General features: G+C 39.9%; 2 protein-coding genes and 1 long non-coding RNA gene across 4 annotated transcripts in view; 2 read left to right on the top strand and 1 right to left on the bottom strand.

Annotated features, from left to right (window-relative positions):
- The window catches only part of LOC145496426 (uncharacterized), a 77,351-nt gene extending 61,766 nt beyond the window's left edge, over positions 1 to 15,585 (bottom strand). Inside the window, exons 1-6 of one of the 2 annotated variants that reach the window (XM_081476076.1) lie at positions 15,503 to 15,585; positions 15,110 to 15,193; positions 14,704 to 14,862; positions 14,285 to 14,386; positions 13,728 to 13,875; positions 11,625 to 12,202 (exon numbers count right to left, since the gene is read on the bottom strand). In XM_081476076.1, the coding sequence (XP_081332202.1) occupies positions 12,084 to 12,202; positions 13,728 to 13,875; positions 14,285 to 14,386; positions 14,704 to 14,862; positions 15,110 to 15,193; positions 15,503 to 15,505 (615 nt within the window). In that variant the 5' untranslated portion in view covers positions 15,506 to 15,585 and the 3' untranslated portion in view covers positions 11,625 to 12,083. Of the gene's footprint in view, positions 1 to 11,624; positions 12,203 to 13,727; positions 13,876 to 14,284; positions 14,387 to 14,703; positions 14,863 to 15,109; positions 15,194 to 15,502 lie in introns of those variants that run through there. The other variant, XM_081476077.1, reaches the window with a different exon arrangement.
- On the top strand, positions 6,735 to 7,685 carry LOC145496434 (uncharacterized). The gene is made up of 3 exons (XR_014050546.1): positions 6,735 to 6,802; positions 6,956 to 7,039; positions 7,669 to 7,685. It is a non-coding gene; the product is annotated as an uncharacterized LOC145496434 (long non-coding RNA).
- LOC145497361 (uncharacterized) lies at positions 7,690 to 9,418 on the top strand (the record flags this gene model as incomplete). The annotated part of the gene is made up of 4 exons (XM_081477180.1): positions 7,690 to 7,845; positions 8,181 to 8,276; positions 8,614 to 8,812; positions 9,202 to 9,418. Coding segments are annotated over 4 exons (591 nt in total), but the record flags the coding sequence as incomplete, so codon positions are not given.
- Positions 15,586 to 18,113: the final 2,528 nt, after the last annotated feature.

Here is an 18,113-nt window from a genome sequence, read left to right as displayed (position 1 = left end):
TTTTATCTTTGCTCTTTTTAAGTCCATACCAAATGAGAGACCCAGCCTTGTGCAGCCCACGCTGAACAAAATTGATGTGGAGGCTCTGAATTAAGGGAGATCTTAAACAATTTGAGGAGCACTATCCTGTGGGAGTCTCAAGAGCATGGGCTCAGTGGCTCCAGGATATTGACAAACTTTTGGAGCTGCCTAATCACTCGCAGTGGCCTTTAGAAATTCTTAAAAGGTGTCTCAAAGTACAGAGGCCAGATAAAGAAGATTTAAATCACCATTCCTGATCATTTGCAAGCCATGCGTGACAAAGAAACAGTTGAGACTCAACAGGTGTGTTTCTTGGTTTATGGCAAGTGGTGCTTAGTACATGTATTATAAGTATGAGACACTAAATTGGCAGATGGGTACAGCTTACAGTGTACATGCAGCGTACAGATTTTTGAGGTGTAAAGTATATTAATGGAAATTTAAAGCTAGGACTGAGCATTTGTTACGAAAAAAAAACCAATAAAACATCCACATTACATACATCTCCACAGGTGTACTTGTAGTAATGAAAATCATTTAAAACTTATATTTAGTGTCCAGATCATTATAATTTTCTTCATCCATGGAATCCCTAACCATAAAATATGCTGATGCGACCCATTTAACTAAGCAGTGTGGTTTTTGATTTGTCAGATCTACACTGCACTGGACGATACAGGCCATCACGAGAGCGGGAAAACCCAGTCGAAGCTGTGGATGACTGCTTGGAGAACATTGAGGTGGGAAAGTTTGTGGCAGTCCACCTGGTCAATTACGATAAAGTGCCGGTAATTGGAAAAGTTCTTGAAGTGAATGAAGATATGGTCAAGATCCAGTACTGGAAAGGATCTTTTAAGGGGAAGTGGAGTCCACAAGACGTGCCCAGAAGGTGGACTCCATAGGTTGATGAGCTCCCCAGAACTTGTATCATCTTATGTTCATTTTCCTTAACTGAGGACAGCAAACTGTTACCGTCTACCAGAAAGCATCTCCAAGATGAGTACGCCAAATTAAAAGAGAAAGAATAGAATTGCTTGTAATATTAGAAGAACACTACAGTACATTACAAAACAATTTTACCCACACTCTTCTCCTTTGAGCATGGTTAAACTGGTTGTGTAACTGGAGTGTCAATGAACTGGTAGCCCACTCAAAAAGTTGGATTGAAGATGTAAAAACGTGTTGGGCAAAGCTAGAATTACATGGTTCCAAAGGTTATATTACGAAACTTGCATTGATCACAGCAATCACAACATGAATAGCAAAAACTTAAAAAATGTACATAATCGTTAATAAGTAATAGTTATTTAAACAAAATAAAAAAGAAAACGAGTTTGGAAAGTAACACCTTTCTAGTGTTCTTTAGAGGATCAGAAATTCTGAACCTTTTGTAGTGTTCTTTGGGGGTTCAGAAATTCTGAATCGTTTTCTATGGAGGAACCTCTCGAGGCAAGAAATTAAAAAAAAATCATTTGGTTTCTTATGCGTAGCCATTAAGTTGTTATCAAGTTTGCATCTCCTGATCTGTCCTCTTCTAGCTAGCATAAACAGTAGCTGTGCCTTAAATATTTTAAATTAGGTCAATGAAACGGTTTTTCTTGTTGTTATTTAATACTGTATTTTTTCCCTCTTATTTTATTAGTTAATTTCTGATTTCGTATAGTTTCGTAATTCAGCTATTAAGGCATGGCCTGCCTAGATTAGCCTTTGCTAGTTGCGGACATGCCCTTTTTTGTAAAATAAATTAATTTGAAAATGATTAAGTGTATAGAGTGTATAGAGTGTACTGCAGTTCAAATAAAGAATAGGAAATTGCTTGAAAGAATTTTTTCATTCCTTGCAAACAGGGAAACTTTTCGTCTGACTTTTAACACCAGTTTAAGATTCAGAGTATACTGCAAAAATCGTCTTTGGAATTAAGTGGCAGTCATGGATTTCCGTCTAAACTCTACGTTTCACTTTAGGCCAATTTTTCACTCATTTCCAACGGAACTTCCAAGAATGCAACGTAAAAATAACTATTCTCCGAGAAAGGTTTCTATTTTACGCCGAAAAAGCAGCCATTTTTTAGGTGATTCTTAGCATTTGCTCTGAATTTTATCAAATTGGAACACCACATTTTAGTCTGGAATCTTAGCCAATCGCTCTCGTCTGAAATTGTTGCAAAGATTTGCCAGTCTAAAAAAGCAGACTTTCTTTCGCTGTTTCATGGTATAAACTATATAGTCTACTGGTCTCAATGCCGCAATGCACTTTTAGAAGTTCTTTCACTTTTAAATCAGCTCTTCCAAATCAAAGGTTTTTAATCAAAGCAGCAAAATATGATAGTCACTAGCATCTGGATATTTTTATTTATTTTTATCACACGACGGCCGGCCTTGAAGCATCTCCTTGCTGTTTTCAGTAGCCGCAGCTATGCCACACACATCTCCAGCGGCAACCATGTCTCCACCCCCAGGGGTACGAGTAGCGATAATGACAATAGCGGTAGCAATAATAATGGCAAGACCAACGCTTTCCACCTGCAACGTAAGTGAATAAGTCACTCAGTTACCCAATCTGTCCCTTAGCTAGCCAGCCAGGGAGGGAGATTGGGAGGAAGTGAGGGAGGGAGGGAGGGAGGGAGGGAGGGAGAGGCGCATGGGGAGAGATAAGTACGAGAAGAAGTCTGATATTTTGAACTACTGTTGATACACGACATCCGCCCAATTACTTGCTCTATTTACGTTTATTTCTGACTGTAGCATTCAGGTATCCAGAAGAGCCGAGAGAATCAGAATCGTGGCTTATTAAAAGGCTGTCCAGTGCTCTTTTTTGTGTCGACGACCGCACTTGCGGGTGATAACTCAGTTCCTGTTTCTGCTGCCTCAAGTAAGCAAAACAGTGTCGCAACATATTTCCGGTTAGTATCCGGTTGGTTTCCGGTTAGTATCATGGCCACTACGTAAAGGAGCATAAAGAGCGCGGAAAAAACTGCGAACACTCTAACCTAGCCTGACAAAACAGCCCTCCTTTGCTCCTCGCTCGGAGTGACACGCCACTCGGAGCAAGAAGAGAACAAGGACGGCTGTTCTCGCAGGCAAGCCCTAACCTAGCTAAAATTGCTAACACACTCAGCGGCCGTCGACCGCAGCCTTGCTTCCCGCTTAACATCAACAAGGGGGCCGTGGGGTAGGAGAGAGAGAGAGGAGAGACCTTGTCACGGTGGCCTTTCTTTCGTATTTGATAGACAGTCGTAAGCAGTGAACGAATAGCGTTCACCTCCAACTCGGCTTTACACCATTAGATAGTTCCTAAGACCATCTATGCTTTCATGCGCCTAAAATAAACTGCAGAAATAAGCGGTGTTATATATCTCCCACGTTATGGACAGTTCACGGTAAGTTAGCGGATTTTTCACGTCCATGAGATACCCTTTGAGCGACGACATATTTTGCAGTTTAGATCTATCCCCTAAATGACGTTGTTTGGTATTTACAGTGTAATATTAAGCCGCTTATTTATACGATCAAAGGGTTGCAGCAATATGATCATTGCTAAAGGAAGTGCTTATGCCGGGTCACATGTACAAGGTCGCCTTTCGTGAACGTATGACATGTTGCAGAAAAAGTAATCTAGGAAAACTTAGGGACACATCAGAAGTTACGCGACCTGTGCGCGTTCCTTCATTTATAACCACAGCCACTTATTTCTGGCCCAGATAAGTTTTTTGCTCTTTTGCTTGTTTCTAGGAACTCTTCCAGGACCGTCAGTTAGAGTTATTGGGCATGCACATTGCCAACATAGCTGAAAAAGGGTCATGAATACGTATCGGTTACCAGAATAGTAAAGCCCAAACAATGGGAAAATCAGTCTAATTTTAGCCGTCAATTATCTAATCCGTAATACCCTTGTTTGAGTTTAGTTACGTAATCTGGCAGCAATTTTCCCGGCACATGCACAGTACTATGATTGTTGAGGAGAGTTGAAGAGCTGATTTTAGCTGACTTGGAGGCCACGTTTGAAAATTAGACCAAATACACCAAATCAAAATGTTGCACCAAATTGTAATGCCATCATGGATATGATAAATAGGCCCCATAATAATCATCTGGATCTCCACAGTCATGCTGCGCGAACAAAGTTTTAAATGTTAATTAAAATGTTGCAACTTAATGTAAAATATTTAGTGTATCATGCGAGGAAGCTGAAATATAGACAGAACGCAACAAACTGACTGATTTAATTCCTAAATCGGAAGGTATTTCTTTTCACAGCAGTAACGAACTAGTCATTTCTTTGTATCTACATTCCTTCCAGCTATAAGCCAGGAGTGGGGTGGGGGTAAAAGGAAGGGTACTCAGCAAAGTAACGGGGATGATCAGTGAGAAGAGGACTGTGGAGAGGCGCATGGGGAGAGATAAGGGCGACAAGAAGTCTGACATTTCGGACTACTGTTGATACACGACATCAACCCAGTTACTTGTTCTAGTATTTACGTTAATTATTTCCGACTACAGCATTCAGGTATCCAGAAGAGCCGAGAGAATCGTAGCTCAAAGGCAGTCCGATGCTTTTTTGTGTGTGTCGACGAACGCACTTGCGAGTGATAACTTCCTGTTTTTGTTGTCTCAAGTAAGCAAAACAGTGTCACAACATATTTCCGGTTACTATCCGGTTGGCTTCCGGATAGTATCATGGTCACTACATAAAGGAGCATAAAGAGCACGGGAAAAATACGCTAACCTAGACTGAAAAAACAGCCCTCCTTCTTTGCTCCTCGCTCGAAGGGAAACGCCACTCGGAGCGGGAAGCGAAAAAGGATGGCTGTGTTCGCAGGCTAACCCTAACCTAGCTAAAATTGTTAACACACTCAGCGGCCGTCGACCGTAGCCTTGCTTCCCGCTTAACATCAACTAGGGGGCCGTGGGGGGAGAAGAGATCAAGAGCGGGAAGCGCAAGTTTATTTAAGGACGTTCGTACGACATTTTTAACCATGCGAAAGTAAAATGATCCACCAATTTTGACTTTATGAGACCTTGTCACGGTAGCCTTTCTGTCGGATTTGATAGACAGTCGTAAGCAGGGAACGAATAGCGTTCACCAACTCGGCTTTACACCATTAGAAAGTTCGTAAGGCCATCTATGCTTTTGTGTGCCCAAAACAAACTGCAAAATGAGCAGTGTTTTAAATCTCCCTTTATCGACAGTTCTCGGTAAGTTAGCGGATTTTTCACGTCCATGAGATACCCTTTGAGCGACGACATATTTTTGCAGTTTAGGTGTAACCCCCAAATGACGTTGTTTGGTATTTACAGTGTAATATTAAGCCGCTTATTTATACGATCAAAGGGTTGTAGCAATATGATCATTGCTAAAGGAAGTGCTTATGCCGGGTCACAAGATCACCTTTGGTGAACGTATCACATGTTGCAACAAAAGTAACCTAGAAAAACTTAAGGGCACATCAAAAGTTACGCGACCTGTGCGCGCTTTTCAATTTATAACCACATTCTCTCATTTCTGGCTCAGATATGTTTTTTGCTCTTTTGCTTGTTTCCAGGAATTCTCCCAGGAACGCAATTTAGAGTTATTGGGCATGCTCACTGCCACCATAGCTGAAGGAGGGTCACGAACTCCGGTTAACAGAATAATGTGTCCAAACAATGGGAAAGTCAGTCTAATTTTAGCCGTCAACCATGTAATCTTTAATAACCCTAATTGAGTTTAGTTACAGAATCTGGCAGCAATTTCCGCAGCACATGCGCAAGACTACGATTGCTGAACAGAGTTGACGAGTTGATTTTAGGTGACTTTGAAGTCACGTTTGGAGAATTAGACCAAATGCATCAAATCAAAATCTTGCACTTTGTTGAAAATCTGTTGCGAGCAGTGCGGATGGATATGATTTTTACCAGTCTGTTGTGATCTTTGCACCAAGTTGTAATGCCATCATAAACATGACATATAGGCCCTGTAATAACTTTCGGATTTCCGGATGTTTTTTCGTACTTCTTAAGAGAGGGGTAGGGTAACAGCACGTATGGTTATGAGCATGTTCTGTAGCGCCGTAGCTGAAGGAAGTGCTAGTGCGAGGTCATAAATGTGACCTGTGTTGTAGAGCTGAAACAATATAATGAGATAATCACTTCAGTTGCAGCAAGAGATAATCTCTTGGTTGCAGGTGTAAAATATCGTATAATCCGTAACATCCCCCTTTTGAGTCTGGTTCGGTCGAGTGATCATACAATCTGGATAGTCAGGGAGATATATTTGCACACATGCGCAATAATATGATTGCTGAAGCGGGTTGAACAGCTTATTCTAGGACACTGCGAGGCCATGTTTGTTGATTACACGCATTACAAGGTGAACTTTTCAGTTACCATGCATTCTGTCATGATCTTTGCACCAAGGTGTATTACCATTGCCAATTTCAGGTGCAATAATAAGTTTCAGTTACCCCAAATTTTTCAAAGTACTTATTTAGAGACGGGTAGGGTGGATCCCGGAACTGCAATCGGAACTGCACTTATAGATATTGAACACGCGTAGTAGCACCATAGCTGAAGGAAGTGCTAGTACGAGGTCATAAAAATTGTAATATTGCAGCTGAAACATTTAGAAGTCAATCCACACAACAGGTGTAAAATTTCATGTAATTGGTAATATCAAGTGAAAGGTTGATGGTATAAAAAAGGTTCGTTTATGAATTTGCATCCATTCTCATTGGAGAAAGGTTCAAGTCCTCTGCCACAAGAAAAACGAAGCACTGTCGCTATTCTGTTACAAGAGAAAAATGGTGAGTTTAGCTTTTAATTTGACAATTTTCCTATTCGCTACTAAGGAAATTTAACACGTGTTCTAGTCAGAAAAATACCAGAAATCTAGAGAACTTGCTTTTCCTCATAAGCCGGATAAATCTCTTACATATTTTGTTTTTTTCCTTCACCAGGAGTTTAAAGTGTTCCTTCTGTGTTTTTCCGTCCTTGTTGCTGCTACATCTGCAGCGACTGTCTGTAAATGTGGAGACAAAGAGGTAAATAAAAGTAACGCCTTTAAAATTGAGTACTCCATTGTAATTGCTATGCGTTTCGTTATGTGTAGTAAAACTGATTTAAAGTTTAATTTATCGTCTTACGCTCAAGAGAAACTTAGCTTCCAAAAGGGAAAGGATTTCGAGGCTGCATTCCAACACCTCTTGCCGCGAAACTCGCGATGTAGAAAAGGGGACGATTAAATCAGTGGACAATTAATCTTGGCCATGATCAATAAAATGCCAAATGATCAGCTTACATGGACCAAAGTAATGCATAATTAACAAGTTTATTCACGTTTTGCGCATCTTGAAAAGTTTATCCTAACAGTAAGTATCATGTTCGTCGTTTGTAATTCGTGTCAATCGTTTTCAACCTAAACCATCCTTGTTTCTTTATGGTTTATTATTATCTCTTTGATGTTTTTCTACCTTAGTAAGCTATTATTTTCAGGTTTCCTTCAATTGCAAACTAATTTTGTACGTGGCCATAATAACTTAAAATATATCGTGACTGAGCTCCTCTGGTGTGAAATTCCCCTCGGAGGCTTATCGTTGAAAAGTGGGACTAAACGCCGGCTACATTAAATTAAAAGATCGGATAGTTACCCTGATACGTTTTTATTCTTCAGATTATGCAGGATCCCGGACGTAATCCAGTGTCCAAATACACATTAAAGATGAACAAAGACGGCAAGGATTATGACGAACAGGTTGAAGTTGACACTGAGAAAGAAACAGAGACTTTCCACGTACCAAAGACTTCACCCGATGATGAAGCAGGAGATATCGTCTACGACTTTAAGAAGGTTATAACATGATTACACTGTTCAGCCACTATAATACGTATACTACAGGTTATTCCAGTGTACATGTCGGTCGACCGCGGACTTTCTTGTGCTACAAGACAGTGTCATCTCTCTTGTGTCTCTGAGTGTGTAAATGATATGATCTGTCTTGAAACTGCGGATATGAAAATATATAGAGCCAAGTTCGTAATGAACAGCCTATACGCACTTCGGGAAACTGGTTTCCTTATGTCAACTTAAACCGTAAGCCCTCTTCCGGCTTATTAGTCACTTAGCTTTAATTCAAGAACTGTTGTAGAACTGCTAAGCAAATCACGTGTGACCTTGTTTTGCAGAATTTGACGATGATCCATCTGCCAGCGACCAATTCCTGCTTTTTGAGAGATTCAATCGATGATATTCCTAAGCCAGGCAACTTAAAGAAACTGCTGGTAACTTTTCTTTTCGTTAGTTTGAACCATGGCAGCTTTGGAAATGAAACAAATATACACTTTCCCAAACTCAATCTCCCTAATTTGTAAATTTACTGATTTCAATCCGTTCCTTTATAGCTAATGTCAAGTAAGGAAATAAACTATATGGAATCTATTAGCTAAAACTGACAAAACTGGGCGTTAATTTCTTGAACATTGTTTATGAATAGGAGAAAAAAAAAGTCTTTGGGCTTCTCAAGCCATACGAAAATCTGGCTCCAAGCTAGCTAGCATTTTATAGATCACTTTCATAGAATGAAGAATTTTCCCTTTTCATATATTACTTTCTTACTAGGGAGATAAAGGTGGACGGGTTGCGATACCAAGACAACAAACTGAAGTGAAGCTCAAAGTTGTCGGAACTCTAGAAGACCGTTCTGAACTGAGTGATGAAATGGCCGATCTGTGTGAGAAACTTCCCATTAACGTCGTTGTCGAGGGGGAGGTGGATTCAACTACGGCTGTACAACCCTGGAAAACAGAGCTCGCAAAACGTAAGTGAACACAATCGAGAAACCGTGGTTGGAGTCATTATCTGTCACAGTGTATTAATTAATTAATTAATTAATTAATTAACCAATTATTTAAAAAATTGGTTAAATAACCATTGATTTACATCACTCAGTGTGTGATTTGTCCCACAGCACGTGAACCTGACGGGGTGTAAATCGAATCTTTTTTCTCCTTCATTAGGAGTGTAATTTCCTCTTCTATTTTCTTATTTTGGTACATTATGATAATTTGCATCATGTTGCAACTCAGATAAGTATATAGTCCCTTTGTGATCAGCGAAGTTTAGGGACGACGCAAAGTACAGTAGAGTTCTACAAGCGCCTGAAATTCCCACTCTAAAAAAATCACCTCTTGTTTCTTGTCTGTTTAGGTTCCAAACGTTTTTTGGGGAAATGGATATGTCAACTGGTGTGTCGCTTAGTGTGCAGAAAGATCTGTGATCTATTTGGCTGCCATAAAGTGTGCGATGACGTCTGCAGTACTGTCTGTCAGTGGGTCCCGCGTGGATAAAGCTTCCTTTGCCTGCCTTTACCGAAAAATTTATGTTAAGTTTTCGCTAATACTGATATATTATTCTTTGCTTCGTAGAGAATACAATTAGCTTTTTTTTCAAATTTGTCTGTTGTCATAGAACGACAAAAAAGCTAGAGCAAGTTTCACAGTTAAAATCACCGATTAACACTGTAAGAGATTTAACTAAGCCAAGCAAATAAAGCCATTTAGTTTACCACAGTCTTGACTTGTCTCTCTGTTATTACTTGGGCATAGCCCACTGACCCACTATACATGTAAGTCTGAAGGCCCAAACCGATTCCGCCTAATGATTGATCGACCGGCCATTATTTTTCTTCCTGACGTTTACAGATTTGTATTCAGTCAACACTGGTTTACGGCAAGAAAAGCAACTCGCGCTAGGACTAGAGTTTGAGGTCTTTATGAAAGGAGTTTTAAACGTGCGTTACACTGTACTGTAAAAGAAATACTGTAACCCAAAAGAAAGGTCAGCGCCTTTTGAAGTGCTGCAAATAAAAACCCGCGACGGTTAAAGACTAAATTCTAAGAGGACGTTCATTCATACTAACAATTCATTCATACACCTTTTAGAGCTGCTTTAATTAAGTCAAAAACGTCCTAAACTTGTACAAGAATGGCCTCGGGATGCAAGGGAAAAAGGCCATGACGACCTCTAGCCACTGAAGAAAAATGTTCTTAGTTGCCAATTTTGTTTTTTGCAACCTGACGAGACTGCCATCCATAGGTGCGAAGCCTTTAGAAGAAACCTTGCTTTTGCCGAAAGGAAGGTGCCAAATAAATTTAGCTACACGCGAAAATTATTTTAAAGCGATCACACAATAAAAAGGCCGACACTAACCTTTTCAGTCATTCAACTGCTTCTGAGTCACTTTGTCTTGATTGGTCCTTGATTATATCTCTAGCAAATTCAGTGAGTCTGGGATACACTGAAAAACATGTATAAGTGAAAACATTTCTTTGGCGCATGAAGGAAATACACTTGTTCTAAAATTTAATCCTGCGTGAAGGGCCAAGGGTCCTTGAGTGTGACAACTTCTTTTATCCATTCCGGAGCATGAACCTTATGGCCATGGAATCGTGACTAAGGACAATTGATCACTTTCATTTATTAAAATACATTCCGTCCATAAACTTTATTTAAACTCGAATTTTTGAGTTTGTGACCTCCTCTAGGCGACGCCAATTGTAACTTCTATGTCACAGCTAGTGTATTTCGTAACCCCACAAACGCGTCTAGGCGCTCCAGAGCTGACTTGAACTTCTGATCTGTACTGCTGCATCACGCTTAGACGGCGCCCCTTGCGGCTTCGCCGCTCGCCTCTTCTCGTCCGTCAGGGTTTCTTCCCTCGCCGATCTTCGAGGAAACGAGAGACTGCTCGCACGTTATTTTGGGTAAAGCTCGTTCATAGTTCTTGCTTAGGGCGATATGTAGTAACGCAACCATCGGGGATTCCCCTGTTGCACGGTAAGGATCTTAAGGAGAAGACTAAAACCTGACCTTAGTGACAGGAGAAAAGTCGCGGTGCGCAAGAATTCGGTGTTATTTTCCTGAAACGGCTTCTCAACTGTTAAGTTGTAAACAGACCGCGAGAGGTTTGTCATCAGTGTTTCCTCTTTTCTCAGTTAGACAAAGGTAAAGTCTGCAGACGTGAAAAGTGGCCCATCAGGCCGCATCTTATCCCGGTTTCTCTACCATGAATAGCATGAGTATTTCTACTGCCCCCCCCCCCTCCCCCTGGATGGGATGCAAATCCATTGCAGGGTTACCCCCAGCATTAAATTCGCCGGTACCCATTTATACACCTGGGTCTGGAGAGGCAATGTGAGAGTAAAGTGTCTTGCCCAAGAACGTACACAACACAATGTTCCCGGCCAGGGTTCGATCCGGAGACGAGTGCACTACTTCTCTCAGTACGGATATTTATCATGATTTTCGTCTCACGTTTAATTCGGCGAAGTTCTTCACCGTTTCAGAGTTACGTCACTTAGACTAACCAAAAAAGATTGTTTAACACGGAAACTTCAACAGAAATTATTTGCAGATTTTAGCAGTAAATATACTAGACGCAAAATTGCCTTCTATTCTAAAACTCTCAGGTTAGAGCTTACTGAAAAATACGCGGAAATTAAAGTCTATAACTCTCAAAAGCGCGGGAATTCTTCGGATTGCACCGAAGAACAAAACTTATACCCTTGATAGATACAAATGCTCAAATCAGACAGAAATATATTTTTAGTCAGAAAGCACACATTTCTCAGTTAAGAGCACAAGTGATTTTTATTTGTTTCATTTTTTGAATTAATTGTTGTTTAATTCGCACTTATACATTTTGCAATGGCATTATTGAACTACTTTCCTACACAGTCTCACACTTTTCTGCAAAATTTAACCAAGCTTTTTTATCTTGAAATCATTTTTTTCTACCAGGAGCCCTGTTTCTACAAATCAATAACATCTTAGCCAATCGATCTCTTCTGAAATTGTTGCAAAGATTTGGCAGGCTAAAAAAACAGACTTTCTTTCGCTGTTTCATGGTATAAACTATATAGTCTACAGGTCTCAATGCCGCAATGTACTTTTAGAAGTTCTTTCACTTTTAAATCAGCTCTTCCAAATCAAAAATTTTTAATCAAAGCAGCAAAGTATGATAGTCACTAGCATCTGGATATTTTTATTTATCTCTATCACACGACGGGTCTTGCAGCATCTTGCTGTTTTCAGTAGCAGGAATGCCACACACATCTCCAGTGGCATGTATACCTGCACCCCCAGAAGATCCGGTAGTGACAATGACAATAGCGGTAGCAATAATAATGGCAAGGCCAACGTTTTACACCTGCAAAGTAAATAAGCCACTCAGTAAGCCAATCGGTCCGTCAGCCAGCCAGTTATTCAGAGTCAGTCAGTCAGTCAGTCAGTCAGTCAGTCAGTCAGTCAGTCAGATAGACAGTCAGACAATCAGTCAGAGTCATTGAGTGGGTGATTGAGTGAGTGAGTGAGTGAGTGAGTGAGTGAGTGAGTGAGTAATAAAAATAGTATATCTTTTTTGCGCCCAGCTTACTCTCCAAAAGGAGGCATTGGTCTAGTTACAATAAAGGTTTCAACGTTAACTAATAGCAAAAGATAATATTTACCATATCGGTATACTTTTAATTGGGAAACCCATAGTGCTAATTGCTTTTGTGAATTGAGAATCTCGAGTGAGTGAGTGAGTGAGTGAGTGAGTGCGCGAGTGAGTGAGTGAGGGAAGGAGGGAGGGAGGCAGGGAGGGAGTGAGTGAGGAAGTGAGGAAGTGATTCAGTAAGTCAGTCATATAGTTAGTCAGTCTGTCTATCTGTCTGTCTGTCTATCTGTCTGTCTGTCAGTCCGGTCACACAGCCAGCTAGAGAAAAGAAAGTAAAGATATTAAAAATTAGGTAAATTTATGATATATGGTTCACATATGTACTCAAAACTAGACTATTGACAGTTATGCGTAATTCCAACATAATTAATTTGCAAATGGAACAGCATGACATAAAACAAGCCACTGAGCACTTAGTGTCTAGATAGATGAGAAAGAGTCAGATCTTCTCTCGGCAAGAAACGGCCAGTCGAGCGTTCCTTCGGTTGACGAAAAGTGAAATTATGATATTCTCAATTTCCAAGTCCTACCCTATTGGAGTGTTTCTCTTGGTTGGTAATTAACAATTCCATGTTAAGACTTTTCAGGAAATTTTGATGACCGAGTTAGGACTGTCCAACAACATTAATGACCAGGTTAGGAGTCAATTCGTAATGCTACTCATATTAAAGTCATAATGCCTTCTGGAGCACAAAAACTGAGTGAACTTGAATGACCTAGATATCAAGGAGTTTAAATTTGTCGAAAACGTAGTGTCTTACTTTTTCGACCATTTCTTCTTCACGATTTTAGCATCAAGATTTCCCAAACTTTTGGGTGAATAGCTAAAGTCTGCGTACGAGCCAAGTGGCCCATCAGGCCGGAGGTTATCCCGGTTTCTGTAGCATGAAGCGACTAGGAGTATTTCTACTCCCCCCTGGATGGGATGCTAGTCCATCGCAGGGTTACCCCCAGCATTAAGTTCGCCGGTACCCATTTATACACCTGGGTGGAGAGAGGCACTGTGAGAGTAAAGTGTCTTGCCCAAGAACACAACACAATGTCCTCGGCCAGGGCTCGAACCCGGACCGCTCGATCCGGAGACGAGCGCACTAACCATGAAGCCACCGCGCCTCCCTTTGGGTGAATAAGACTAGGAATAATACTAACTGAACGGCAGTAAGAATTTTCTTTTTTAAGTATCCTACATAAGCGGCGCACTTTTGATTATGATAACAGTATGAGGTATAACACTAACGTCGAGTTGTGCTCTTCTTGATGCGATAAATGGGCAGCTTTGCACACATAGAAGCCATTTCATCACCCAGGAACGAGCGATCACTGACGGTCGAAGCAACATCGTACTCCTCGTCTGTCCCATTCCTTGCCGTTAAAGTGCCGCTTTGCTGTAAAGTATGACAAGAGCAGCTTGAGTGAACAAGATGTGCTTATATTTTAGACAAATAAAGCACATTCAGCTCAAAATCGACCAACACCCCGCCAAACGTCTGAAGTTGGAAGAAGGTCTGATTGATAAAGGAGAGGTCTCCTTGGATTTCCTTTCCCAAGTATTATTTAAAAAAAATAAAATAAGAAAATGAGGAGGTTCAAACTAATACTGGGCTCCTTTAGTTGGGGTAAACAAAAGCTTATCCAACGATTTTAAAATCCCTTCGTTAAAAAGTTTGACCTTATGAAAGCTACCAATTAAAATACAGTATCAAATTCCATTTCATCGCACGTGCATCCAGGTGAAGCCTATTGCAGAATTATGTACACAATAAAATAAAAGCAAATCTCATTGAATTGAATTACCTGGTCGAGTAACTTGATGAGCACCTCAGGTTCTGGCACGTCCCCAGTGGACTCAATCAGGAAACAGGCTTTTGCAGCGGAAAGTCGCTGCATGGTTAAGTTCTTAAAGAAAGATAGGCAATCACGTTACGATATCATGACATATTTAGAGTCAGAGAGAAAACAGTAAATAAAACGAATTGGCGTGACTCTAACCGAAGAATTACAACAGTATACTGATAAAAACTGGCGGATGAGCTAAACGATTGATCATGAGGGATTCCCGAAATTAATAATTAAATGAGTGGAAAAGACTTCTGACACTAAAAGGGGTGCAGTAATACCTTTCTAGTTCAATATTTAGGAATGCCGATCAGGATCTATCCTGTTAAAAAATTTAAAGCCCGTGAATCATGCAATCGCTACACATTGTATTTTACCTTTTCAAAGTCGTAAACTACTTTGACTTCTCCTGCGTTTCCCGAGTTCGTCTTTGAGACACTCACGGTCTCTGTTTGTTTCTCAGTGTCAACTTTAATCTCTTCATCAATCTCTTTATCCCCATCTTTAATTTTCACATTGTACTTTGACTCGGTATCCTGTTAAGTCAAGAAAACATCGATTTATAAATAATTATTGCGCAGTAAAGGGGTTTATTGAGTTATTGACATCTTTCCAAATCACATTGACCTCTACATTTCCACTCTTTCTTGTAAACTAGACTGATCAACGCAACGAAATCTTCGCAGTTTAATGAATTGCTTTACAACATTTGGAATATGGAACTCATGAAATGATGGTTAACGTGCAACTGTTAACACTAAATCAAAGCAATTTAATTTGTACCTTTTTCTCTTCACATTTACAGACAGTGGCTGCAGATGTGGCAGCAACAAGGACGGCAAAATACAGAAGGAACACTTTGAACTCCTGGTGAAATTAAAGGAAACATAATATGTATTAGATATTTTTGCTTTTCTTAAAAAGCCAACGGCGACCTCCGTGGCCTCAGAGACTGCGTAGGGAGCTTTATGATGGACATAGTAAGGCTTCGACTGCAGGGATCTGTGACTCACCAAAAACTAACCAACGGATAGTTTCTATTCCGGATCTCTCTTGGTTGGTTAAAGAAAATGTTCTATGTATGTACTGTATATCACGTATTGACTGCTCATGAGTTATTGTCCACGCTAGAGGCGTGAGTGAAAATGATTTAACATTTTGTCAAATAAAACTTACCATTTTTCTCTTGTAACAGAAAAGCGACAGTTCTTCGTTCTTCTTGTGGTAGAGGACTTGAACCTTTCTCCAATGAGAATGGATGCAAATTCATAAGTGAACCTTTTTTATACTATTTGACGGCTGTCGAATATTTCCTCATAGTTAACTTGATATCAAAGATGTTTAGGGTATTATACACCTGACTGAATTCGTATTCGTATTAGCACTAGCTCAACTGCGCATGCCAGTATTAACACTTGCTCTACTGCGCATGACCAACAACCATTATTCGATTGCAGTTTCCCAGCCTCATACCACCCTCTCCCTCAAAAGGATTCTTATGACATTAAAATTTGACATCAGTTTTAAAGGACTGCACAGATCCTGGCAAAGGCTATACGTTTTATTCTTTTCAAAGACTCACACTAAGCCAGTCAGATTTCTTGCAGCGCGGGCCAGTTCAAATTATAGAAAATTAGAATGTTTAAATTTTAAAATACATCATACGTGGCCCCAAGACCTATAATCAGGACTTCCTTTAGCCGTAATAGTATTGCGCATGTGTTTCAATTATTTAGAACAGATTACATCACTAACCGTCCCAAAATCAGATGATGATTAATGCCATTTTTGGCATATTGGTTGTAAAATATACGTTGGGATTTTAAAGCAAGCTCGTTGGGCAAAATTTAGCCTTCCCTAAATGGATTTGGAAAAAGAGAGAAAAAACTCGCAAGCTTCATGCCTACCACTATTTCATGCAACGTGCGAAAATACAAAGATGAGCGAAATCGGAATCCTGCATCCTAGAATTTGATTTGATTTTTTCAGCTTCTATTGTAACATTGACCTCGTAATAGTATTAGCAATTCTTTTAATGCGCATGTCCGACAACTATTTTACAAACCTATCCTATCCTGACCCCCTCCCCCCCCCCCAAAAGGTTGTTTTTAACAGCACAAGAGATTGACATATTTTCTCTTGACAGCAAAACTGGTTTAGATTTTAAATTTAAAAATAAAACGTCCGGAAACTCTGTTAAAGGCTGTAACTTTTGGTGTTTCTATTTATTAGAAATATCTTGCAGCGCGTGAGAATTCAGTTTGTCTAAATACACCCAGCGTGATTTGTAGATCTATATCCAGCACTTCCTTCAGCCATCACAGTATTGCGCATATGCTGAAACTATTTATGACAGATCCGAAAAGTTCCCATAGTAACGAACATAGATAGTCCCTCTAGCGTCAGTAATTGCTAGGTTCAGAGGCGCAACTTTCGGTGGGAAGGGTGGGAGGGGGCCGGGCTCGCTAAATCTTTTCAATTTCACATTTCAATAAAGTACATTATTCACAATAAATATGGAGAAGAAACCGATAAATCTTGTTGAAAGGAACTTATGTCATGACGATACGGAAGTACATGATAATGTCTCTGTAATAATGATCATCTAACAAAATCATGTCCATTTGGATCACCTTGTTATGTCTTTTATTTACCTTGTCTCTGTTTTAAAGAAGTCCTCTTACGTTTGGTGTGGCTACTTTTGGACGGCCGCTACTTTCGGGATTTGCTGGCAAACATGCCATTTTATCGTTATATATAAGAATTTCATAGGGTCGCTAACTTCAAGGGGCTGTTAATGTCGGCGGGAACTTTATAGTGTTATAATGATTTCAACCCAAAACGAATCTGAAAGGAGCCAGAAAAACCCACGAGCTTTGCACCTTCCTGTCCGTGTAATGCGCGTTGATACTTCAAGGGATAAAGTAAAGAAAGTAAACGCTTTTCGCTTTTCAATCCATTTTACGCATTCAGACTGAGTCTGTGTGGCACGAAGGTTAATAATATAATTGGGCGTGTATACAGCTCAAGATACGGTACTGACACACGTACGTACTTACGAACGCATAAAATGAAATGGACCGAGCTTGAAGAGCTTCAACATCTAGCTTGACGTTTTGGGGATGGCTGGAACTAGTTAAAGTACTAAATTAGTATGAAGAATAAGTTTAAAAATTAAGCCCTGCGTACAGAATCAATAAAACTCTATGTTTCTGTGACTTGACCTTGAAATAATTTTTTCCCGTTGGCGTGACAAATTAAATCACGAGCTTGATGTTTTTGAACCTCTTGAGAGAAGGTTAATCTTTATTGGGACACTTAATAAGGGAAAAGAAGGAAGAAATTTAAATGGCCCTTATTTAGCTTTTACGTTTCTAAGGCTACAAAAAGAAGGCCACTAGGCATACATTTTTCATCTGCTGATTAATTTTTTAAAGAAGAAAACGATAAGAGCAAGAGCTGAGCGCGATAACAGCTTATATAATTGATTGCAAAGGCACGCTCTAAATGAGTTTAACCTCATAAACGTCTCAAAGGCTTTTAGATTTTAAAACTTACGGTTTAAACGAACTAAGAATCTGGTTAAATATCACAGAGCCTGTATCAACAATTGAGCCTTCATCGCACGGAAGTCTATAAATTTGCCTTACAGTGACAGAGTTCCCTTTTTTGAAAAATTCAGGGACAAATGCAAAATGTTCCCCATTCGATGCGGCCTATTTATTTCCTCTTTGTCGTCTCAAAAGCATTAAATTATTGCTCAATGTCGGTGATTTTCCAAAATGAC

This window comes from Orbicella franksi, chromosome 9 (assembly GCF_964199315.1).
Source record: "Orbicella franksi chromosome 9, jaOrbFran1.1, whole genome shotgun sequence".
Taxonomy (NCBI): Eukaryota; Metazoa; Cnidaria; class Anthozoa; order Scleractinia; family Merulinidae; genus Orbicella; species Orbicella franksi.
The sequence above is the reverse complement of the archived record's forward strand: the minus strand, read 5'-3'. Positions and strand labels throughout refer to the sequence as shown.